Source organism: Nelumbo lutea, chromosome 4 (assembly GCF_056320005.1).
Source record: "Nelumbo lutea isolate HS-2025 chromosome 4, American lotus-T2T, whole genome shotgun sequence".
Classification (NCBI taxonomy): Eukaryota; Viridiplantae; Streptophyta; class Magnoliopsida; order Proteales; family Nelumbonaceae; genus Nelumbo; species Nelumbo lutea.
The window spans coordinates 94523466-94549570 of NC_142687.1; the positions used below are offsets into that span (position 1 = coordinate 94523466).

A 26105-nucleotide genomic window follows, 5' to 3' on the forward strand; every position below is an offset into this window, starting at 1 on the left:
GGCAAGTCGACATGTGGCCGGAGGTGGAGTCAATCAGCGCGTCAAGTAGGGCACAGCTCGACCACAGGCAGCGACCTCAGATGGCCACATGCCTAAGGCCAGATCGCATCCTGACCGTCCTCGTCCATCCACCTCCAGGCAGCATAGGGCACAACTCCCTCAAGGTAAGAGGTTGGATCCAGAACTATGGGCTAGACACTCATCTCTCCATGCTCTCTAGCTTACGGGCGACCTTGTCCGAGCTCCTCGGACCTCGTCTGCCCTCACTAACTTGACCGTCAAAGTCCCCGCCTCGGGTTAACACCCAGAGCCTCTGGTGTTCCCTTCTCCACAGGTTCTCGGCCTCGGCCGATCTTAGACACTCGTAGGCACTTGACCTCGGCCACACCATGGACCTCAGACTCAATTGGTCCTCAGCTTCAGCAGCCCTCGGATCCTTCCACCAGCTAGCTCGTCTAGGAAGCAAATTTACAGTGTTGTCCTAAGCCCATTCTAAGCATCAACAAAAACTATCCACAAAAAAACCTCCAATAGCCTAGAGCGTTAATAATTTCTAAGATTTCCAAATCCCTAAGACCTCGTCATAGTCCAAAATCCTAATAAATTCCTTGTCCTAATGAAGAACCACAATAGGATGGTCCTACTTTTGTAAAGAGAAAGAAAATATATTCTAGAAAAACAAAAAATATATTCTAGAAAAACAATCTCTAGGAGGCTACTCCCCCACTAGAGATCCTCCCAAAATTTGGTTTTATCCCCCAGCAAGTATGTTATATCTAACATTTGACAAGAGGGCATCCAAGAGAGATGTAATAGACTTCTGAGGTAAGATCAAGAATGCTCTAATAACAATGTTCCACAATTTATCATAGTCCAAGGAAAATCTTGATAACCATTTTGCAAGCAAAGCAGATTTTCTCCCCATCCCTAATCCTCCCTCTCTTTTTGCATGCAATCTTACTTGATAAGATGGTTTATCTGAAAGTCTCTAAAGTTCTCAAAGGAAATTCCCCACAATCTTCTCCAACCCTGTTGCTACTTTCATCAAGGTTTCTGAATATAAAGGGGTAGTAGATAGGTTGCTTAAAAAGAGTTAAGTTTATCTAAGTGATTTTGCCCCCCAAGGAAATAGAATTCCACTTCAAATCGGCCAATTTCTTATCCATAAAAAAACGGTCAGTTTCTTTGAAAATCCATCAATAATAAGGTTCCAAAAGATGCTAACCTTGAGATTACCCCCTAAAAGGAGTCCTAACTCCTAAGTACTTAAGAGACTGAACCAAAACTAAACAACCCAAAATTTTTGTATGTCACATAACCATGCCTTCTTCCATATTAATGCCCACTATGCAGCTCTTCCCAAGATTAACTCTCAAATCAAAATATACTAAAAGCAGATTAGCAGATCAATTGGTGGTTCCTCATCCTTTCCTTTAGCCCTGTCATCACAAAATATGATCACATCACCTACAAATGCAATTATATGACCACAGTCCTTTTTCTAATGACTCTCCAACATCTCACTGACCAACCCAAGTCTGGCCTGGGCCCAAGCCTAATCCGAGTGCATCAAATTTCAGTGCGGGCTGGGCATGGGTTAGGAAAATTGGGATTGACCTTGGGCCTTGGTTAAGGCTCAGGCCTTAGAACTAAATCTTAGGGCTGGTCCTGGTTGACCATAAACCCAGCCCAGCCTGCCTGACTTGCACCCCTAATCCACATTCTCCATCTCTCCTAGCTACATTTCTCCGACACAAGATCCAAAAACAACCAATCCATGAAGTCATGTGCTTTTTCTAGATCTAGTTTGTAGTTTGCACACCTACCCCTTAGCTTTTGATTTTTCTTTTGATAAATGCTAGCTTTTGATTTTTTTTTTGAATTATTAAATGCATTCATTTGCATCTAGGAATTGATCTGTAATCTGTGTACCCTAGATAAACACTCCCTTAAATGGAGATATGATTGAAGGTAGCACTTCTTCCAACCTGAGAGATGTAACTTTCACTACAATGTTATATAGACTGACCACCAAACTTATAGGTCCAAAGTCATCTGAGCCAATGGCTTAAACTTTTGTGGGGGATCAAAGCTATAAATGTAGCATTTGCTCCACCGTGAAAAATTCCCCTATCAAAAAATTTCTTGAATACCTCCATCAGATCATCCTTAACGATACCCTGATAGTTTCAAAAGAATTCCACAAAGAAGCCATCTGGTCCCTAGTTAAGTACAAATAAATAGAAAGAATATTATAATGTGAACTAGAATGATAGCTCAAGGAAAAAACCATATCAAAATTCTAGTTTCTAGCCCCAACTTATTGTTTTCTCTATTTCAAGTCTATTATTAAATGATAGATTATGTGGTTCAGACCTTATTTTGTATACTCTCAATTTCAACTCTGACGCAATATAGTTAAGTGTAAACACTTATGGTTTTAGCTAAAATGATGCCACTCAAAGTATGAAATAATACTATTAGAAAATACCTGTTGAAAGTCTTCATGCTCTGAAATTGCAATCTTTCCATTCAAAAGCAGTTCAAGCTGGCTAGCCCGTGGAGTTAATAATGGAGATCTTGGGGTCAAGCTTCCTATTGATGATGCTTTCATTCCCTGATCAGATATCATAATAGAATGTGTTTTGCAAGTCATGTCAGGGAAGCCCTTCATATCATCCATGACAAAAGAACTACTAGTTTGATGTACACAATCAAGCATGTCTTTGGGATATTCTTGACATGAATTATCATTTTTAAGTGATGGAGAATCAAAAGGTATACTCAATGTAGATATTCTTGCAGCCTCTGGACTTCCGCCCAAAGTATTGGTGCCTTTTGGTGTGCATGATTCCATTATCTTTTCAAGAGTTTCAGCAACTCTTTCAAGACGTTCATTTACTGTTAAACCTTTTAAATCACATCTATCAGCAATTGTACAGATTCTAGAATGATCTTCTACATGTACAGTTGGTATTTCAACCTCACAGATCCGGCAGATCAATGAGTTCCTGTACGCAACATTTTGTTGATCTCCCCATATACCCCAAGAAACTTTTTTTGCTTTAAAGGAAATATCTGAACGTTCAAGAGGGATTTCTTGGGCATTATCAGCCTTTTCATTAACACCTGTTTTCATCTTATCTGGAAGCTGTGAGGATTCCAATTTATCCTTGGAGGGGACATCATTCTCATCTGTGCCTTTTAGGTTCTTCTGAGCAGCAGACGGAAGTTTCTTCCAAGAGGATATCCGATCCTTTCTTTTAGATGAATCAACACCTTTAGCAATGCTACCATCTGAAGGAATGGTACAACTCAAAATCACTTCATCTTTGTCAGGGTGCATACCACTTTCTTCCTGTACATGTGATTTCTTGTGCCTTTCATTCACTTCCTTCTCACGAATTGGGTCTAACTCCTGGTTCTCAATCCCCAAAAGTTTTTCTGGATAGACTCCAAGATCACTGAGTTGATGAAGCCGAAGAATATGTTCATCCTCAAAACCTCCTTCATTATGAAACTGCACCAGACGGGTGCATCGGGTTAAAATAAAGAGAATACGGGTATGGGCTTGCTTGAGGGTCCCCATGGGCAGCTCTTGACGCCGATCATCCAGATTCTGAACTATGCCTTCACACTTTGACCAGAACTCACTCGCTGACATCTTAGCACATTGTCGGGCCACAACCAATAAATCCTCCAAAGTCTCTCTCCATTCTGGATGGGTCTCAACATTCTTTTGAAGAATGCTCACCAAATCACCGGCAAAAATACCTAAATCGGAGTCAACTTCTTCCTTCAACCGGACAAATTTTGCCCTAATATCAACCATGATCTCCTGGAAGGGAGGGAAGGATGCCATTGTAGTAAGAAAAAAAAAAAAAAATCAACATTGAAAGCAGATAGACAACTTATAAACATTCAGTCATTTTATGATCCAACTTAAAGACAATAAGTACCTCCATCTGCCCGATGGCACGAGGCTTACGCAATGGGAAGGGCCGTACACCTTTGGAATTTAGTTCATGAGAGTAACTCTTGATGTCACGAGTTTTCTTCCTACGACCACTTGTAACGCGCATAATGGCCTGGAAGCGTGGAGACTGGATTTCCTTGGCGAAATCAAAACCCTGTAACAGTCCAAATTTTTTCTGGAGCTTAGCAACCTAGTCTGCATTTCCCTCTCAATAAAGATATCCAAATACAGAAAAACTCGTTACCCTTGGGGATTTCGACGGAACCCAGTAGTTCTTTTTCCCTGTACACAATCAAACAATTGATCTCCCGTACTTAAACTAACCGCCATTCAAATGGCTTACAAAAAAAGGGGACAAACACTCGGATCTAAGGAGAAAAAAACAGAAGTTTACCTGGCTCCGCAGAAGGCACGGGATGATTAGGAGTAACCGATTCAGAGCGAGCATTGTCTCCGTCGTTCTTTTCATTGCTAGGAGACTTGGAAGCTGGAGATGAGAAACGGAGAGGTGAAGGAGCAGATCTAGTTCTAATGTGGTTAAGGCCGATAGAGGATGCGATGATCGGGGAAGAGTCATCAGGACCGAGTTCCGTTTCTGCGTTGTCATCACTGGTTTCTTTATTCTCCAAAGTCCGTGACGGGCTTCGATTGATTGGTATTGGGGGGATCTTCTCAAGTTTGCTCTTCGTCGCCGTTGTCGCTGTTGTGGTAGCAGTGGTGGATGAGACAGGTGATGCCGCCGATAAACCTATGCCGTCTGGATTGGCATTTTGATCTGTTGTATCGGGAGGATCTGAGGAGGACGGAGGATTGGACATGGATGGTGGAGGGGATGATGATGGCGTTATTGTTCTTCATGGCGTGGAATGATTGAGTGTGGAGAGTAGTGTTGACAGAGGCGGGAGCGAAGAGGAGCCCCAAGCTTTCGCGGGAAATTCGAGCTTCATAAACTGCCACGACTCCACGCAATACGTAACGGCCGAATCATTCGATTCGGTTTAAATCGGTCATCCTGTTTGCAAATTCTAACCTGAACTGCTGAACAATGACAGGGGCAATGGCGTAATTTACTGTCTCCGTTAACAGAAGAGGTGTATTTGTACATTTATTTTAAAGGTGCAAGGAGTTTTTTTAATAGTCAAAATATGTGGGAGGTTTAGGTAATTGTTCCTAAATTTTCACATTTTATTGCTAGATCTGATGGCGGGAATGCTAGGACTTCAGTACCGACTGCCGAGAGCCAGTCGTCAGCCAGTCACGGCAAAATGATACACCGAAGCGCTTTGATGTTCCGTTCAAAACATCTTCCCTCTTGTTTCTTCGCTACACACAGAGCTAATTTCTATACTTCTGTATCTCCTGATAACGGAGAAAGTGGTCTTTACGGCTTCGGGGTCTTGAAGACGGCGAAGGGTTTTCGACGTTTTGTCGATGAAGCAATCGAGAGGTAGAAATTGCAACTCTATTGCTTTTTATATCTGTAGAACATTATACATGTCTTTTCTGGTCGAAACTCAAGTTTTACATTTATTAGATCGGGAGAACTCATTTCCTACATCTCTGGTATGCCTTCGTCGATCGAAATCGTCCAAGCAATGGACGAAATATCAGATACAGTAGGTTTCAAAGGCATTTCTTGTATTAATTTAGGGGTTTATTATTTACGATCATAATGGTCTCTGGGGTCTTGAATCTGTTAGGTTTGCTCCGTTGTTGATTCGGCCGAACTATGTAGAAATACTCATCCCGACCGGTAAGTAGTTTATGCTGTATTTTGTTTTTATATTTTTAATGTTGTTTAGCAATTTGGCGTATGTTCTATATTGCAGGGAATTTGTAGAAGAAGCTAACGGGGCAGCAATGAAGATTCATGAATATCTGCAAGTAAGGCTTTTATATTTTTAATGGGGTTTAATTTGCTTTCAAGAGTAACCAGTCTGCTTCTATTTTGCATGAGACTTTTATGATGATACCTTTATCTTTTCACGAAAATATATGCACAATTTTGTTAGAAGAGTAGGACTCCCGAACAAAAAGTCCACTATCAAATAAAACACTCTCTCTCCCCCCCTCAAAAAAAAAAAAACATATTGACATTTCTTGATATGAGCATAGTTTTCAATTTTCGTGATACATAGCAAAATTTTCCAGAAACTTCTCCATCTCCCCAAGGGGGAAAGCAAAAGCATCTTGAAACAAAAAAATATCACTAGTCATGAAAGGATTGCAGAATCTTAATGGTTGAAACAACAAAAACAAAAAGAAAGCTAGTGTACCCATTCAACACTCACTCAAAAAGCTTGAGAATTTCATGGCATTGTATGAGAAGTGTCATTTTGTGGTGCATTTGGGGGGGGGGGGGGAAGAAATGCAAGAATATTTGAAGATAAAAGTGCAAAGATTACAAACATTAATAAAGGGGAATCAATGAATGATTTAATGTATTTATCAAAGAAAAGTTAATGGTTTAATGGGAGGATGGGAGGCCATGACGGAAGGACTAGTGATCATCCAAGAAGTAGAGTCTGGAAGTTGCCTGAATCAGGTAATTTAAAACTAATTTTGATGGTTACAGCCTTGGTAATACTGTATTTAAGGCAGTGATTGGGTGTTTAGGGATGGTGAAGGCCAAGAGTTGGGATTTTCTCAAAACAAAAACTGTCCCAAGAGTTGGGATTTTCTCACAACAAAAACTGTCCCAACACACTTTCAACATGATCTGTCCTCACATCTCACCATGAGACTGGTACCCACCATATCTATGATGTGTGACACATCATGTTGGAACGTGTTAGAACAGTTTATTGTTGTGAGCAGATAAGCAGATTTGGACTCGATGTGCAAATAAGAATAAGTTTTTCTGGCTCAGCTGTGCTATGAAACTCTCTAAGGGCAGAGCTGATAGCGGTTACACAAGGTTTAAAGTTTGCACAAATGCATGACTGGAAAGATTTCATTGTAGAAGGTGACTGCCAAGTGGTTATATCCTGGATGAAATCAGAAATGTGGTTCCTTGGATTCACCAATTCTCAGTCAGGGAAGCCAAATCTTAGATACAATCTTGAACTGCTCACTTAGATGGATTCCAAAGAGTGTTAATGAGTTCGCTGATAGTCTTGCCCAAGGAACAATATTCAACAATTGGCTCTTGTATCATGTTATTGAGACTTGGTCAGTTTCTTGCTGTGCTGTAGTTCTGTTCATTTATTCAATGGACCAAATGAGCTAATGCACAGAGTACTTTTAGAGTAACAAAATGGATACTCAGAAAGGTACAAAGTTTTGATTTTCCTAAACATGGAAGGACTAGCAATGTTTGCAATTAAAATCTATTCAAAATATCTTCAGGATCTGAAGTAAATCTTGCCGATCCGCCTATTATTCAGCATATATTGAGAATTCAATCAAAGATTTGATTGAGAGAATCAAATCCATATAATGTGAGGTGTACTTTGTGTTGAAAACTAACACTTCTAAGTTTTGGTAAAAATGATAGGAAACATTTTGCCAATATAAATTAGAAACAGCCTTTCTCTGTGGATAACATAGTTTGGGGATGGCAATGGGTGGAAACATCCTTAGCTATAAGAAGAAGAGTGGCAATCCAATGGGTTTCTCCAACCATGAATGGTATAAAGTTAAATTTTGATGGCTGCAGTCCAGTCCAAAAGAACCAAGAATTGGTGATGTTTCTTACAATCATCTTGGGAATATCATGGTTGTTTACTCAAGACCCATTGGGCAAGACGATTTAACTAGAGCAGAACACTATTAGTGGAACTTATGAGGATTGAAGTTGGGGAAATTTTTCAATTACAAGGATATTGTAGTGGAGGGGGACTAAAGAGCTCTAATTGACTGGATTATAAATAACAAACTATGTATATGGCATTGCAGCTGCCAGGAAACCAGAGACATTTGGTGTCATTTCCTTCAACTAGCTGGGTATAGCTGGGCTGCTCCAAATCACCTTCAGGACCTGCTTCACCAGTGGCAAGGCAAAGCATTGAGCAAGAGAGGTAAGGTGTTTTGGCAAGTAATTCTGCATGTTGTGCTCTGGGAAGTTTGGGAAGAAAGGAACAACCACCTATTTGAGAACAAAGCAAGACCAAGGACTGATTTGATCTCACACATCACCTACCCCTGTAATCAATGGGCAGCCAGTTCAGACAAGTTTAAAGGAATCTCCATAAATCACCCTCAACAGGGATGCAAACCTCTTTCTTTTCTCCCTCCCCCCATCTACAGTGGGCTTCTCCTTAGGATGGAAGAAACTTGGACCCTAAGCTTTGATGGAAGTGCTTCAGGTAACCCGGGAGCTGCTGGTATTGGAGGAGTACTAAGGGATGAAAATGGAAACATCTTCTGGGTGTACAGTGGACCGATAGGTATAGATGACTCTACCAAGGCAAAAGTGATGGCTGCACTTATGGGAATCCGATTGATCAACCAGCTTGGCATTCAGAACTTATCCATAGAGGGAGATTCAACTAACACCATAAAGTTTGGAGGCTGGACCATGGAGACTCAGTCACTTCCTAGCAGAAGCAAGGGATTCATTGCCAGCTTCAAATGCAAACTGCACTGGATCCCAAGGGAACTCAATTCTCTTGCAGATGGGTTAGCAAAATTAGGTGCTCTTTTAGAAGTTCCGTACTGTGATAAGATCCCCCCTGTGTAATTCTCAGGGGTCTCTTTCTTCTCCTTGTACACCCTCTTGTGTACCCTTCTTTTTGTTTAGTGAAATCAGTTAACTTTTCTCAAAAAAAAAAAAAAAAAAGCCTGGTTTGGGAGCTGAGAGTGTCATTCAAGTCAACTAAGAGACCAGCAAACAGCTTGGCAGATGCTATGGCTAGGTAAGGAGTGAGTTGGAATCAGTTGTATTGGGGGTTACCTGATTGGCTCATACAAATGTAAATGAAAGCTATGATTGGGCAGCAAGTGCTAACCTGATACTGGTAAAAGAAGGTTATTTTTTTTTCAAATTGTAGTTAAATAGCTAATTTAAGAACAATTTACAATAAAAAAAAATAATTTAAGAATAATTAACTCTTTATAGTGGTCATACAATGATAAGATATATTTACTTAATAGCTAATTTAAAACTTGCAAATAAAATTTTAGTTATATTATGATAATTTAGTATATTCTTTTTCCAGTGGTGATAGTTTAGTATATTATCAAGTAATAGAGGTTTTATAATGACTCTTATTTCATAAATAACGAGTTGGGCTCACAATTGTACTCATTTGTGTAACAATGCTATTGCTGTACCACTCAGGGATTATTTTAAAGCACCTTAAGGGAAGGTGGCTTAGGTTCTTGAACTTCCATTTACAACAGAGAGCTACCCTGTACTTTCAGATTCCAAAACTCTGTTCTTGCCATTAGCGTTCCATTAGTTTTGAACTTTTATGCGACCATTTTTCCCTCACCTTTATTGTGTCTCCAAAACCCAAGTTTTGAACTTCTCCTACCTTCTTTTCTTTTTCTCTCATTTCATTTGTTTAAGAGAGAGATGAAGAAGATTTTAAAGTAGAGCATCCGCCATTGGGTTTTGGAGATGCAATAAAGGAGAGGGCAAACTGATCTCATAAAAGTTCAAAACTGGCTAAATGCTACTGGTGGGAGCAGAGTGTTGGAATCTAAAAGTACGTGGTAACTCTTTATTGTTTTGGAGATACAATAAAAGAGAGGGAAAAATGATCTCATAAGAGTTCAAAACTGATGGAATGCTAATGTTGGGAGCAGAGTATTGGAATCTGAAAGTAAAGGGTAGCTCTCTGTTGCAAATCAAAGTTTGGGGAATTAAGTGTCACTACCACAAAGTACAGGGTAGTTTTATGTATTTTATTCTTACGTTTTTAAATTTTTTTGTTGCATATAGTAGAAATACTTGCCATTCTTTTTTTTTTTTTCTTGTGGGGGTTATTTTATCACCTAATAAATACCATTCCTTTGCTAGGGAATGGCAACCATCCATTGGGGTTTATTTAGTGGTTGAAATCAGATTTGTAGTGTAATATATTACTCTGTGTGTTCGTGTGCAAACTCACATGCATGTGCATGTCAAATTGTGAGCCAATTCTTTTCTACATTTAATGAATCATTTTTATCGTTTCTGAAACATTTTTGTTCACCAGCATTAGCTATATTTGAGCTAACGGACTACAAGTTTATGTGGGACTGTGGGCAAATTTCCTGAAACTTGTGAATATTTCCAGTGACAATTTTGTTTTCCTGTTGATATTTTCTATAGTTTCTGAATACAAATCATAGCCTATATAATGCGGTGATAAAAGCAGAGCAAGATGGTCTTTTGCAAACAAAGGAAGCATGGAGGGCAGCTCATTCGCTACGTATTGACTTCGAGAAAGGAGGAATACATCTTCCTAGAGGTACTTATTTCATCATTGTCTTAATTTTAGTTCTGATGTAGTGGACTCAGCTACTGAAATCTTGTTTTTATTTTGCAGATAAGCTGGAAAGAATTAATCAGTTGAATGTTAATATTGCCCACCTGTGCAGAGAGTAATCAGATCTTCCTTTTTCTTAAGAAAGTTGACATTATAATTAATCAATAACATTACACCCTTTCTTTTTGCTGCTTATGATGCAACTTTGTTGCATTAGTTGTTTTTGCATCTTGTTTCATGCATGGTTATCGTTTAAATATTTTGTCATGCTTTGGCAGCTGATAATTGGTAGATTGTTTGTTATTTTCATGGAAATTAATTTTATCATGTAGAGCACTGTGTACCAATTAAGCTATGTTGTTACCGGATCATAGATGTCTGACAAGGGGTTATTTTAGTGGAAATAACAAGAGTTGGTGTGGCAGGTTTGTGGTAAGATGCTTTCGGGATGCTAATCTGACATATTAACTGCTTTCTCAAGTCTGTATATCCTCAGCAAGAAGCTGCTTTCCTATTTACAACAGAGGACACCCCAATTTGAATGGAGGATCTGTTGTCGGTAGACAAGGGTTTATGAAGTAAATTGCTCCTGTCAATCAGGTATGGACAGAGATGTTTGTCCCTTCAAATCCTGGGACTACACTACCAGGTTCTTTCTTCCAGTACCCTTCCATGATCTCTTGACATGACTATTGCCTCACAAAAGCATACTGATGCTATGTGATCTAAGAGCAGATGATAAACCTGGAACTCTACTGGAGACCTTGGCAATGGAGAAGAGTCTCTGATGGTCAAGTCAGTGAAGTGAGGGGGAGAGAGAAGGAAACAAGCTGAAGAGCTCAGTGAGAATTGTGCAAAAAGGCAGGGTGAAGTGAGGTATACCGAGGTGAGTGAGGATCAAGTATATAGTCTCTGGAGTATTGGAATGGATGGGGGCTCACCTATTCATAGGAGATGGACCTTGTTCTGGAATGGGCACATCACCCACACGTGGTCAGTGTTTCGGTCCAGCTGTCATGCCCGTGATTGACACGTTAGGTACATGTGGGTGGCCTTGGGCCCTCTTTAAATGTATTAGCACTAACAGTATTGGCTCGACCATGTGTTTTATCCAATGGCCTTGGATCTGCATGCGTCATCTTGCCTCCTGAGTCTTGACAGTGTGCCTCCACCTACCTAGATGCTTAGGTGTTGCTTCCCCAGACAATTAAATGGACACATGTTGCAGACTTGTGTCACATGTCATCTCAGCCCAGTATCATGCTTTTTTCCTAGTGGGATTGGCCTTGGCTGCACTGCTCATGTCACTCTCAAGGATGAGGTAATCTTTGAATTGGCACGTCGGCTCATCCAGAGTGGGCACCACATGATGTCCGAGTTCGGCGAGGATATGAGGTTGCAGTCTGAAGTGAAGTGACTTGACCATTTTGCTCCCTGATTTTGTGCCACGTGTTGGATTCTGTTAGGTAATCAATTCTGGCTGCATCATATTCCAACTGGACCTTCATGAACCAATAAGAAGCATCCTAATTATCCTTTTGAGTGGAGTTGTTTGGATGTACTGCAGGGAGGGGTGCAAGCCAGGCAGGCTGGGCCGAGTTTAGGCTAAACCCAAGGCCAACCCTAAGAATTGGGTCTAAGGCCCAGGCCCGAGACCGAGATAAATGCCTGAACTGTCCAACCTGGGACCAGCCTGCACTGAAATTTCATGCACTCGGGTTGGGCTTGGGCTTGGGTTATTCAATCAGCCCATACTAAAATTTGATATTAATATATGCTTATATGTATGTTTGCATGCATTTATGTATAGTTTACCAAGAAAAATATGTATACATGCATGTGTGCATGTTGCATGCAAAAATGTGTCTATATGCATATCTGTATGCATATATTTGGGCCAGGCTCGGGCTGGGTTTGGACTACCTAAGGTCTAGGCCCAGGCCCAGCCCAAAAAATAAAAAATCCCAAACTTTTTTTGGCCCAATCCCAGCCCAAGGACCAAAAATCTAATCCCAACCCATGCAAAATTGTGGTCTGGGTTGGTTCAGGCTTGGATTGGGCTAGCCCAAGTTGCACCCCTAAGAGTTCAGGGCCAGCTCTAATGGTAAATGGTCCCCATGGTATGGACCATCTCCAAGCCACCAGGCTTCTGAAACCACTGCAAACAATATATTTTTCTTTAAAATTTTTCCTTTCTTTTGCTCTTATTCCTTCTATTGTTCTTTTCCAAATGTATCGGCTATATCTGACATACAAAACTGGTGAAAAAAGACCTTCAATTTTCTGCCTAGTTCTACTTCTTCAGACATACATCTACTTTTGTACCTTTATCTAATTATATTGGCTCATAGAACTTTATTATTTCTATTTGGAGTTAGGCGATTGGACTTAAGAGGACTCTACTGGGTTTGCACAGTTAGGCGATTGAACCCACTGACTATAACTGTCATGCTCCTCGTCATCTATTTAATCCTTTTGATTACATTTCTGTGCACCCAATGGGCTTCTTCATAATTCATCAAGCATCCAATTTCCATCTATTAAGATCCTGTTATGGGTCCGAACAGTGCACTTTCAATTTTATCTAGGTTGGCCTTTTATATGGTACTGCATTTTTAATCTTATCCATCAATTTAATATTTTTTTATATCAATGTGTCTATCAATATAATATTATCTTTACCATCATAGAGAGGAGAGGGGAGGCAAACCTGAATTGACCTAATTGAACTTGGATCTTTGTGCTAATTGGATTCATCTTGTAAATATAACTTCACACCAGTACCTTTGCATGCAATACAGGTTCCAATTATTCAGGTGGAGTGATTTCTGGCATGGGGACAGAAATAAATAATACCCAATTAAACAAATAATTCAAAAAATATAGTAAAAATAAGAAAAAAAGTGACGACTCCTGTATTATATGTAGTATGGGGTTGACAGAGGTGGTGCTTGTATTTCTATTTGTACTTTTTCCTTGCTATCCAGCAGTTTGTTAGCAGGCCGTTTTTTTTTTTTTTTTTTGAATTAATGGAACTTTCACTTTTACTAGAAATAAAGTTTTCTTTCTGATTTCATTTTGAACATTATTCAGTTGCCACAAGTGTTATACCAAGTGCCAAGTTTAGGCATTCTCTCCAAGTGCTGACAAGGCTGCATCCTTTAGTTTCAAGGTTTTTTAACACTAGAACTAGGCATGATGGGTGATAGAGAAAAAGGAAAATGAGAAATGAGAAACAATGGAGAGAGAAATGTCTTAACCAAAGCTGATTGTAGCCTAGAATGGGTTTAGTTCATTCATACTAAAGTAGTGAACCTGAACCTAACTCCATAAGGAGGATAATGAACTTACTCCCTATTGAATAGGCAGCTTACATGATTATCCTGCACCATTGCCATCTATAATTTATCAGAGTACCTAATTCACAAGCTAAATTATCTTCCCTGTGACTATTGCCATCTATAATTTATCGGGCTTTTCATGGTATTGGTAAGGTGAACTCGTAAATATCGCAAGGCTGACCAAATAGTCTTGTGGAGCCATTCTATTTTTGGCCATTTAGTATGTAAAATGTTCTAATGTTCACATGCTATGCAACCCTTTTGTGTACAACTACTGAAAGATTTTTTTCTTTAGTTATCTAGTTGTTATTTGCTCAATCGATTTTCATACCAGCAACAAATATTTCTCTCTTTATTCCTAGAAAAAAATCCCTCCACCCCTACCATCATCAAAATTTTCCCTTATATGAGCAAACTCATCATTAAATTCTCCCTTATTATTTTTAATTATGTTGTATCCAGTTGCAATTTGGTTGTATAAATGCATATTTTTGTATTCTCAAGTTTTCTCATCTGCATTATGATGGGCATTCCTTAATTTGGCTATGCATCAAATTATATTGAGGTAATAAGTTTGCTTCTAATTCATTTGGTTTTCTTCAGGTTCAGTGAAAATATTGTCAATGACCCCAGTTATGTGGATATATTTCCAGCTTCACGCATTCCAAAATGCATTCAATATCTCCTTAGACCCATTTCTCGTCCCATGAATGGTACACCCAGTGAACCATTATGGTCAAGAGGTGGCATAAAAGAAAAGGGATTCAGGATAACAACCGACCCTGGTACTCTATCCTCTGTACTGCAATGGACACCTGATGCTGAGGTAACTTATGTTTTATGTTTGGTGGTAACAGTTCACTAATTAAATAGACCTAATGAGTTGTTTTAGTTAGGGGTGCAACTTGGGTTGGCCTGAGTTAGCATTAGCATTTTACACTAATTCGAGTTTGGGCCTTGGGCTAGATCCATTCAAATTTTGATAAGCCCAATACACAGTTTTCTTGCAATGTCTACCTTGAAGAATGGATTAGTGGAGGAATACTTCCCATGCTAAATATCTATGCTGGCAATGGCTTGGTCAGGCAAAGAAGGATTCAGGGTGGGCGGAGTCTGGAGACTAGCTTTAGAGGTTGAAGCTAAAAAAATCCTCTTTTAAGAATGGAGGAACGCTGGTGAGAGAGGGGAAGAGAGCAACAATGATCCTAGAAGAAGATGCAAATCTTTGGTTGAAAGGGTTCATTGAGGGTTCGATATACTCTATCAAACAAACTGGATGGAAGAGTTGAGTGACGATGGCAAGGAAGTTCTTTGAAGCCATCCTGAAATAACAGTAGAGGATGGTTCATAGAGGTCTTGGAATCCTTTGGGAAAGGAAAAAAAACAATTGATATGCCTACTGGAAGGAGAGACAAATGATGGCTGGAGGGTGTTTGCAGACAAACTCCAAGACTTAATGCTTCTAATTGAAAAAAAAAAAGGGAGATAAGAAGGGAGAGTAACGATGTCGAAAGAGGCGATGGAAAATATTGACTTGAAAATGGTATCGGAGTCAGACAAGAAAGCAATTGATTCAAATGTTGATAATCTGAGCCTGCCAGAAATCACAATTAGCAACACGACAAAAATACATAGATTAGGATTAGAGGTGAAAAAAGACATTTGGGAGCAAAGGCTTGCATTATTAGCCGGAAAGGAAATACAAGCAAGGTTCAAAATATTGATACGCCTGATACGCTGGTAGAGGTGTATTGATAGCCTTTTTTTTATTTTTTTAGTTTTTTTTTTCAAATCTGGTTCAGAGGGGCCAGTTTGAGGTCTGTCCACCCCCTGAACTGGTCGAAACCCCGATACACCCTCTGTAGGGGCATATCGGGAATTTCTTGATATGATACATATCGGCTGATACGGCCCGATACGTGTTTTGATACTTTGAACCTTGGATACAGGATTAGAACTCAGTGGGGAAAACAATAGTAGAGAAATTAAAAGTTAATTCTGAAGAATTGTTGACTCCTTTTTGTGAGACAAGGGCAGTTATGGATGTGGTCTCACGGAGGTTGAATTGGCTTTGGTAGAAACAGAGGAATGGCAGGTCGTCATAAAGAGGTGGCATTTGTCATGCAATGAAGTTGAAGTTGCAGAAGGAAGCTTCACAGTGAAACCATTGGGGCTTCCTTTCAACTTGTGGAATGGAACGATGCTTACCGTGATCATTAGAACCCTGGGTGGGATCCTTGAAAGTTTTGACACGAGTGATCTGCATGTAGTGAGAGCTAGGATCTTCAGTGTGAAACCTGAAGATATTCCAAGATTGTTGGCTCTTTGTGTCGATGGATTGTGGAGGAAGATATGGCTGGTGACAGGAGTAGAGGTGGCACTCTGGCATCATTTTCGCAAGGAGGAAGACAATGCTGAGCTAGCCAGGGTGAGCCTATGTGGAGGAAGAAGAGAGGGTGATGAGGGCAAAGGAGCTGCCTCTTTGCCTTCTGTGGAAGTCGAACAGTCAAGCCCCAAAAGTCGAGTAAATGCATTGGAAGTTGAGGAAAGTTGTTCAATTTTTTTTTTTTAAATTAAAAAGAATTAATGGTTGGTCCCTTGTTCACTGAAATGATTAAGAGGGGGCTCGGTCTGATCAGGGGCAAGGTCAAATTACAAAAAAGTTCTCTCTGACCAAACCGAGGTAAACTTGGGTTAGACAGAATTGAACCAAAGGGAGGATATTTTAGTAAGAACCGAGTCATGTGAGTTGGGTTTCAAAGAGTGACGGGAGACATTTGTGGTGGTCTATCTTCTTCTCCAAAAGTGTTACAGCAGTCCAAAGGCCAAAAGAGATCGAGGAAAAGAGGTTTGATGAAGAGGAGGAACACAGATTTTGTAAGTGGCCTTCAACAGGAAAAAGAGGGGAACGGTGGAGACATTCAGGAAGGATCTAACGACATGGACAAAGCTTTGGAAAAAACAGAGGAAGAAGATTTCGAGGAGCAAAAAGTAGCGATGGAGGAAGAGAAGAGCAAAAAGGTGATTAGGACTGTGCAGGAAAGAGATGATGTTAGAGTCAAGGAAGAGAAGGGAGATCATTCAAGGAGATGAGATAATTGGGGTTGAAGTGACGAAGGAAACAAGAGAAGAGGAAGAGTTAGGAGGGGATGGAGGAGGAGAAGGGGATAATGGTGTAGTAGAGGAGAAAGAAGGGGATAGAGGAGCAGGGTATGAGGGAGGGGGAAGCGAAGGTGTGGGAAGTAAGAGTCGGGATGGGGTTAATACTTATAAAAGGAAAAGATAAAGAATTTTTCGTTTAGAAGAAGGGGGGGGGAAGCGGACTCAGGGGAGGGCTCTGGGGAGGAAACTGAGGGTGATCCAATGATAGATGAAGTACATAAGATAGAGAAGAATTGTGACATTGAAAAAGTGGTAAATAAGGAAGTGAAGTCAGCTGGAATTCTGGGTTTGTTCTTCTGGAAAGGAGTTTGCGAAGGAAGCATTTAGGTTTGTGGAAGAAAGAAATGGGGAGAGCGAAAATAAAGGTGATCCAGTGGTTGACTTGAACTCAAGTAATTTAATTCGTCAAGGGATGAAAGAGCCATTTGGAGACTGTAAGAATGGAATCAAGGAAAGGGAAGAAGAATTGGAGGGGGTGGAGGGGTCAGATAGGGGCCAGAAAATTGAAAGCTATGGAAGCTTTAAACACAGCTAGAAGATGCAGAACTCAGAAGAATAGAAAAAAGCAAGGATATAAAGAGCTCTGTTTGGCATTGGGCCCAGACTTTTCTGGTTTGGACTGCAGCACTTGATAAGTTCCTAACCGCAGATCGGCTGCTCAGAAGGGGGATGCTGCTTCCTAGTAAGTAGTATCTGATGTCCCTTCTATAATGAAGCTCCTGAATCTTCCAGTCACATTTTCATTCACTGTAACTTCTCTCAGCAGCTCTGTGTAATGGCTGTCTCCTGTTTTGGTGTTTCCTCTTGCCCACCTGCTTCTGTTGTACAACTGCTTCAGGGGTGGACCCTAGAGGGTCTGAATGTAAGAGGCAAGCTGCTTTTGAAGATTTTCTCAGCTGCTATCCTTTAATCCCTTTGGAAGGAAAGGAACAGCCGAATTTTTGACAACCTTTCCAATGACATAGCTTCTGTCAAAAACAAAGTTATAGGCTTTTTATATTCCTGGTTAAGTGTACAAAGAGCATTCACTGGAGTTCAGCTTTTTTTCTTTTTTGCAAGCTGGACCATTCTTTATCTGCCTTCTCATATCTTTTTGTAAATCCCCATTGTATAGGTCCTCGTTCACTGGTTTCATTGTTTCACTTTGCAATACAATACTTTACTTTCTTCAAAAAAAGAAAAGAAAATAGTAAGGCAACACAAAAATGTAGTCAAAAGACAACAAGAAGTTTGTATACATAATTCGAACAAGACAGATGAGTCGGAGTCATTTATGGGGGGGGGGGGTTGTTTTGGGTCTTTTGTTGGATGGCAGTTGTGGGTGTTTGGGGTCTTGTAAGGGCATCAGTATTGTTTGTTTTGATGATCGGGGTTGTGTTTGATCTCTGTTCTATATTGTTTATGTGTATTTTTTGTAAGGGATTTGGTTTTTGAGGGGTTGGCCATGTTTGGGTTGGTTTGGGCTGGTTGGGTTTTGCTTTATCTTTGTTGGGTGTTCCTTGGATGTTTCTTTTCCCTTGGGTGATTGCTTATCACCTTTCCTTGCATCTTCTTTTTGTTTAAGAAATTTTTTCTTTATCTTCAAAAAGAATATTAATGTTGGTTTAAGTGCATTGAATATTCATGAATACGTACATGTCCAGGTTCGGAAGCAATCATACATTCAAGGAAATTCTGCTCCTCGTGCAAACCTAAGCGTCCTTGACAAGCTTATAGCATCTCGTCATGAACTTGCACAGGTCATTTTTCTTCACTTAAACATGCTCTTCGATATTATGAACTGCTATTAAATTTATTCTATGGATGATTTATTCCATTTGTTTATGCAAATTGTTTTATATGATAGAATCCCTAGAAAGATAATATGGTAGGTTTTGGAAAAGAAAGGGAGTACCTAGCAGGTAAATGGTTGTAATAGAAATATGAATGTTATGATTTTTTTTTTTTTTGAAAAGGTAAGGTAAAAATTTTATTGAAGAAGAAAGAGAATATAGTACAACAATTTCCTGGAAGAAAAAGGACTAGCCAGGAAAACTAGAAAGGATAGGATAAAAATAAACATATTTTAGGTAATTAGGATTTTTTTAACAGTAAAAAAAGAAAATGAAAATACACCCTATAGATGTGATGAGGCAGCACCTCCAGAAAGAGCTAAGAACAACGGGAACCCAATGCCCAAAACAAAAGACCCCCAAACATCTTGTTGTAAGGCTTATTTAATTGTTACTTTATAGTTGCTGTTAGTAGGCTGACTTCTTAGGATACTGTCAGTTAGTTACTTGTCTTTTTTTCTTATTATTTTTTGGTTCTAGGGTGTGCCGCCAGGGGCATACTTGTAATTTATATTCCTTTGTTAAGTTAATATAAATAGAAGACTAGCGGCAGCCAGTTGTACCTTTTTTCTCTCAATCATACCTCTCTTTTTCTTCTCTTTCTCTCTCTCTCTCTCCCACTCTCCACAAATCATTACACATCTTATACCATCAAACCTCCCCAAAAACAGAAGAAACCAGAAAACAGAGCTAGAAACATCCCCTTGGGAAAAACAAGCTGAACCCATAACCAATATATATATATATATATATATATATATATATATATATATACATATATATCAAACCACAGACATCCAAACCTCTCCCTCTCACCTGCTTCCATTCCAACAATTCCCGTCACTCTTCATCAACAATATCTAATTCCTCTCTTTCACCTTCATCCCAAGCCTCACCCCCTTCCCCAATTGCATTCCTCCTGGTAATTTCCTTTCTCCGAGATATTTACTTTGGGGAATTCTTCAGTTTTATCCCTTCCTGTCTCCCTCTCCCCCTCTCTACTTCCATATCCAATCTCGACCTGAACTCTTCCTTTTCTCTCATTCTTCCCTTTGTCATGAGTCATTACACGTCCTTTCCTCCCTCTCCCTTGTAGGTGCTTTCTCACTCTGATTACTTGAATCGATGTCCTGAGCCTTCTTGCCTGAGTCAGCTTCTAAACAATCAGCTTCACCATTGTGTATCAGATAGTTCTAAGCTCTGGATTTGATCTTTGCTCCTTTCCTCTTGTAGATTCTTTTAAATCTACATTTTTAATTATCTTTCTGATAAGGCTAATCTTCTTAGTCTAGTTAAAGGATTTTGTAGAGAAGATGGGCCGAATGGCTCATAGGCTGTTACTGTATGTTATCTTTATGTTCTTCTCTGTAATGGGCCTTATTCTGGGCCCATACTCTTTTATGTTCCTCTTTTGTAATTTCTTGTCCAACTAAGGACCTCTCTTGTAATTACTAAAAGATTAACTTAATAAAAGTGTATTAGAGAGTTAGAGGGAGGTTATGTTCGAAACTCTCATCCTCTAACTCTTCTTGCCGCAACTCTCTCTTCTTCTCTAATCTTCTCTTGCTAGTTTCCTTTGTTTCAAACACAGTCCCTACTTCTAGGATTGTTTTCAACTTGGTATCAGAGCAGGACACTGCTTGACGTGTCCCTCATGTGGTTCTAGTCTAGCCAACTACATGAGGAGGTTCTAGGGCTAAGAGTTTACAATCATCCGCCTGATTCTTGGAGGTCATTGGAGGGTTCCCAAGCTTCTACACACTTGGAGAAGGGTTCAATGATCAGGAAGAATCAGAGAACAAGTTGCTTTGCCTAATTTAAAATCAGAGAAAAGGTTTTTCGAAGTCATCCTAGAGGACAAGTGTTCGGCCTGGTTTATTGTACAAACCAGAGACTCTCTTATTGTAAGTCTTTGCTCAGTTGTTTCTTGGTTAATTTTTCATTGTTCTGGACTGTTAAAAGGGTCGAAGTTTCCTTGGAAACAGTGCTACTATTCGGCTATCCTCTGGTCTGACTTAATCCAGAGATTTCTGGGTTGTTTTTTATCTCTTTTCTGGATTGTCAATTTGCCGAAATACCCCTGGAATCACTGCTGTTGAGACTTCATTTGGCCACTGTTGCCGGACTGCTCCTACCCAGAAATTTCTGGGTTGTTTTTGGAGGTCCTATTCGCCTGATTATTGGGTTGGGAAGTTGCTGAGACTGTTAAAACTAAGAGGTACTAGTCTCATCTACATTCCAGCCCCTTCTTGAAGGCTGAAACAGTAAACAGTGCCCTATACTTTGAAGGCTGAAACAGTAAACAGTGGGCTGTTAAGTATTGCACACTGAGTGTTCGACAGAAGGTCTCTCAAGGACTGTATTTCTTTTGTCTTCCTCTTGAGACATCGGCTGTTAGAATCAGAAATATATTGTGTTTGGAGGTTGTTGGGTGTCTTTTGGAGGCTGAAACAGAAAAAGAAAAGAACTACCACCGAACTTTGCATGATGGATTTCTCAAACTTTGAAAACAAGAACACTAATGAATATGGGCAGATGTTGGGAACCCCAACCGATTCTATGCTAGCTGTAACTACAGTCAAGCTTGATGGGACAAATTACTTAGCTTGGTCACAATCAGTGAAAATCCATATTTGTAGCAAAGGAAAATGGGGTTTTATTTCTGGGAGCAAGAAGGCTCCTCCAGAGGATGATCCATCTTATGAGAGATGGGTACAAGAGAACTACACTGTAATTGGGTGGCTTGTGAACTCAATGCAGCCACAGATCAGTCAACATTATTTGTGGATGAATTCGGCTAAAGAGATCTGGGATAGTGTTGTAGAAACTTATTCCCAGAAGTTGAATGTTGCTAGAGCTTACAAACTGAGAAGTGATGTGAAAAATCTAAGACAGGGGGAGAAGTCACTTGCAGCATACTTCTCAATCTTAAAATCTATATGGCAAGAGATTGATTTGATAGAGGCTGTGACTTGGGATACCCCTAAGGATGCTGAAACATACAAGAAATTGGTTGAACATAATAGGGTGTTTGAGTTCTTGACAGGGCTGAATTCTGAATATGATATTACAAAGCAAAACATCTTGTCCAAGGAAGATGTTTCATTGTCACAAGCATATACTCTGGTCAGCAGTGAAGAAAGTAGAAGGCAAGTGTAGGTTCAAGGAGTTGATATTAATGATCATTTTGCAAATATGGGAATTAAACCCAAAGGGGTTACAGAAGCTCACAGTGGTTCAGGAAGGAAAGAAGTGGTGTGTGAATATTGTAAAAAGCTGAAACATTCAAAGGACAAGTGCTGGAAGTTGCATCCCAATCTCGTACCTATCAAATTCTAGAAGAAGAATGATAGTAGAAAGACAGGAAGTGCACATGCAGCCACAGGCACAGATACAGAGGTTGAATCTACCAGTGCACAGTTGGCAGCCATGAAAGCTGAATATGAGAAGTTTGGAAAGATGATCAGTCAGCTTGAAGGTGCATCTTCATCATCCATCCCTTCTGGGAGTTCAGTCAGGTATAAGGGCTTCCGCTAACCATGCATCCACCTCAGGTAAACACAAAACCCCTTGGATCATAGACTCAGGTGCTTCTGATCACATGACCAACCTTTCCACTTTATTTGTTTCATATGATTTACTTCCTGGCCGTGACAAAATCACCTTAGCTGATGGTTCTTTTGCCCCTATTTCCGGCAAGGGAACTGTCAAGGCTACAGACTCCTTACTCTTATCTTCCACTCTTCATGTGCCTAAATTAAATACCAATTTGTTATCTGTAAGTAGCCTGACCAAATCATTGAATTGTTGTGTAACATTTTTCCTTTCTCACTGTGTGTTTCAGGACCTGAAGTCTCAGAAGGTGATTGGGAGTAGCCATGAAGCGAATGGAATATACTTGCTCGACACCCCTGGCCAATGTTTTGATCATCCCAAGAATGTTGCTTTTGGTTCTACTTTTACAGAGTCTGTTAGTCAAATTATGTTGAGTCATTGTCGGTTGGGTCATTTACCTTTTTCTGCTTTAAGCCATTTGTTTCCAAAACTGTTTAAGGAAGTCAGTGTGTCCAGTCTCAATTGTGAGTCCTGTCAGTTGTCAAAGCATTGTAGAAAAAATTACCCTGTGTGCAATAAAAGATCCTCTTTTCTTTTTCATATTGTGCACTCTGATGTGTGGGGGCCATACCATTTATCCTCTATGGGTGGTTACAGATATTTTATCTTGTTCATTGATGACTTCTCTAGATTCACCTGGATATACTTAATGAAATCCCGGGATGAAGTCCCAAGACTTGTGAGGCAATTTCATGAGCTTGTTCTAACTCAATTTGGTACCAGAATTAAGGTTTTCAGATCTGACAATGCAAAAGAGTACTTTGAGAAGAGTTTATCTTTGTATTTTTTAGATATGGGGGTTATTCATCAAAGCTCCTGGGTTAGAACCCTTGAACAAAATGGAGTTGCTGAGAGAAAAAATAGACATATTGTTGAAGTTGCAAGGAACCTTTTGTTTGCTTCACATGTTCCCACAAGATTTTGGGGTGATGTTGTACTTACTGCTACCTATCTCATAAACTGTATGCCATCCAGGGTTCTAGGGTTTAAATCCCCCTTCAGTCTTCTTCATATAGACAAGGATCTCTTCCCAATTCCTCTTCGTGTGTTTGGCTGTACCTCCTATGTTCACATTCCAAGTGTGCAAAGACACAAGTTTGAATCGAAAGCCCACAAATGTATCTTCCTTGGTTACTCCCCCACACAAAAGGGATATTGTTGTTTTGATCCAAAGACTGGCACCCGACATGTCTCTATGGATGTTACCTTTAATGAACTTTCTCCTTTTTATAGTTCCTCTCAGGATGGACTTTGTCCACAGGGGGAGAGTCAGTCACAAGTTTTTGCTCTTCCTCTTCCTGTCCTAGTTGAGTCTCTTGACAAACCTGTATCCTCACCAAATGAGTCAAGGGAGGATCAGTCACTTCATACCTCTTGTCCAGGGGACCCTATTTCTTTACCCCCTCGCCCTATCCATAATCCCAAAGTGTATCAAAGGCAAAGATCCAGGAATGAGCAAGTGGTTTCCCTTACATTCCCAATCACGGATGAGATAACAGGTACTGCTTCATCTCCTTTGGTATCATCTTTTCCAGACCTTGATGTCCCCATTGCTGTTAGGAAAGGGAAACGGAAGTGTACTGCACACTGCATTTCCAAACACCTTTCTTATGACCTGCTTTCTCCTTCATACTTTGCCTATCTCTCTTCTGTTGCTTCTAACCCCATTCCTAGGTCTATCTCAGAAGCTCTTGGGATTCCAGAATGGAGAGATGCCATGGAAACCGAAATGGATGCTCTACATGCAAATGGTACTTGGGAGGTGGTGGATTTGCCTGAAGGGAAGGATTCGGTTGGGTGCAAGTGGGTTTTCACCATTAAATACAGAGCTGATGGAACTATTGAGAGGTACAAGGCTAGGCTTGTTGCAAAAGGGTATACCCAGACATATGGGATTGACTACCTGGAGACTTTTGCCCCTGTTGCCAAGATGACATCTGTGAGGGTTCTTTTATCTCTGGCAGTTCACTTTGATTGGCCTCTCTATCAGTTGGATGTAAAGAATGCATTCTTGAATGGTGACTTACATGAGGAAGGCTACATGTGCCTTCCCCCAGGGATGTATGGAAAAGATATGCAAGGAAAGGTATGTAGATTGAAGAAATCTCTTTATGGTCTCAAACAATCTCCTAGAGCCTGGTTTGAGAGATTTAGAGCTGCACTTGTTAAATTCGGCTATGTTCAGACATAGTCGAATCATACTCTGTTTGTGAAGAAAAGTAGATCTTTGGCAGTGTATCTCATTGTGTATGTTGATGACATTATAGTGACTGGTGATGATGCCTCAGGCATTCTGGCTCTTAAGTCATTCCTCCGTACAGAATTTGAGATTAAGGATCTGGAGGAGTTGAGATACTTCCTTAGCATAGAAGTTGCCAGATCCAAGGATGGGATCCTTATTTCCCAAAGGAAATATGTTTTTGATTTATTGTCTGAAACTGGAAAACTAGGTGCAAGATCAGCTGCAACTCCCATTGATATGAGTCACAAACTTTCAACTACTGATGGAACTCTGTTGGAAGACAAAGGGGTTTTTCAGAGACTTCTTGGGAAGCTCCTGTACCTGTGCATGACTAGACCAGATATTGCATATGCTGTCAGTTGCATTAGCCAATTCATGCATGCTCCTAGAGATAGTCATATGGCAGCAGCAGAACAGATTTTGTGCTATCTGAAAGGCTCTCTAGGGAAAGAAATCCTTTTTACCAAGCATGACCATTTGAAACTTGAAGCCTATACTGATGCTGATTGGGTTGGAAATATGGATGACAGAAGATCTACTTCAGGATATTGCAGTCTGGTGGCTGGTAATGTTGTCTCTTGGAGGAGTAAGAAACAATCTGTTGTGGCCAGATCCTCTGCAGAAGCAGAGTATAGGGCCATGGCACATGGGGTCTTGGAATTGTTGTGGCTAAGGTCCTTAATGGAAGAACTTGGGATTGATCATGACAGACCCATGATGTTGTACTGTGATAATCAGGCTGCCATCAACATTGCTCACAACCCGGTACAACATGATAGAACCAAACATATTGAAGTTGATAGACATTTTATCCGAGAAAGAGTCTCCTCCGGAGAAGTGTGCCTTCCATTCGTTACATCTGAAGGCCAATTGGCAGACTTTCTCACCAAAGGCATCTCCAAGGCAAGACTTCATCATGACACTGGCAAGCTGGGCATGATTGACATCTATGCTCAGTTTGAGGGGGAGTGTAGAGAAGATGGGCCGAATGGCCCATAGGCTGTTACTGTATGTTATCTCTATGTTCTTCTCTGTAATGGGCCTTATTCTGGGCCCATACTCTTTTATGTTCCTCTTTTGTAATTTCTTGTCCAGCTAAGGACTTCTCTTGTAATTACTAAAAGATTAACTTAATAAAAGTGTATTAGAGAGTTAGAGGGAGGTTATGTTCGAAACTCTCATCCTCTAACTCTTCTTGCCGCAGCTCTCTCTTGTTCTCTAATCTTCTTTTGCTAGTTTCCTTTGTTTCAAACATAGTCCCTACTTCTAGGACTGTTTTCAACTATTTTGAAGTGGGAAGAGGCAAGATTCACATTTCCCATTTACAATTTGCTGATAATATCATTTTATTCTTGGATGCCTCCTTAATCAACATCACAAACACAGAGGTTAATTGAACACTTTGAATTAATCACTGGATTGGGGGTTAACTTTTACAAAAGTGGTATAGTAGCACTAAATGCAATGGAAGAGGAGCTTCTAGAAAACTTTAAATCCTTGTTAGGATGTAAAGTGGAGAAA

General features: G+C 40.1%; 2 protein-coding genes across 7 annotated transcripts in view; one reads left to right on the forward strand and one right to left on the reverse strand.

Moving 5' to 3' along the window:
• The window catches only part of LOC148861932 (putative serine/threonine protein kinase IRE), a 38719-nt gene extending 33792 nt beyond the window's left edge, over positions 1-4927 (reverse strand). For all 5 annotated transcript variants that reach the window (XR_016113327.1, XR_016113328.1, XM_088986432.1 and 2 more), the window contains exons 1-4: positions 4371-4927; positions 4221-4258; positions 3960-4130; positions 2492-3838 (exon numbers count right to left, since the gene is read on the reverse strand). Coding sequence is in view for 3 of the 5 variants with exons in the window: in XM_088986432.1 (XP_088842558.1) it covers positions 2492-3838; positions 3960-4130; positions 4221-4258; positions 4371-4794 (1980 nt within the window). In the remaining 2 variants the exon portion in view is untranslated. The remainder of the gene's footprint in view (positions 1-2491; positions 3839-3959; positions 4131-4220; positions 4259-4370) is intronic.
• Positions 4928-5116: 189 nt separating this feature from the next.
• LOC148861933 (Zincin-like metalloproteases family protein) overlaps positions 5117-26105 on the forward strand; it is a 57142-nt gene continuing 36153 nt past the window's right edge. The window contains exons 1-8 of one of the 2 annotated variants that reach the window (XM_088986433.1): positions 5117-5423; positions 5511-5592; positions 5677-5729; positions 5806-5860; positions 10236-10374; positions 10453-10507; positions 14337-14559; positions 18539-18634. In XM_088986433.1, the coding sequence (XP_088842559.1) occupies positions 5242-5423; positions 5511-5592; positions 5677-5729; positions 5806-5860; positions 10236-10374; positions 10453-10507; positions 14337-14559; positions 18539-18634 (885 nt within the window). In that variant the 5' untranslated portion in view covers positions 5117-5241. The remainder of the gene's footprint in view (positions 5424-5510; positions 5593-5676; positions 5730-5805; positions 5861-10235; positions 10375-10452; positions 10508-14336; positions 14560-18538; positions 18635-26105) is intronic. The other variant, XM_088986434.1, reaches the window with a different exon arrangement.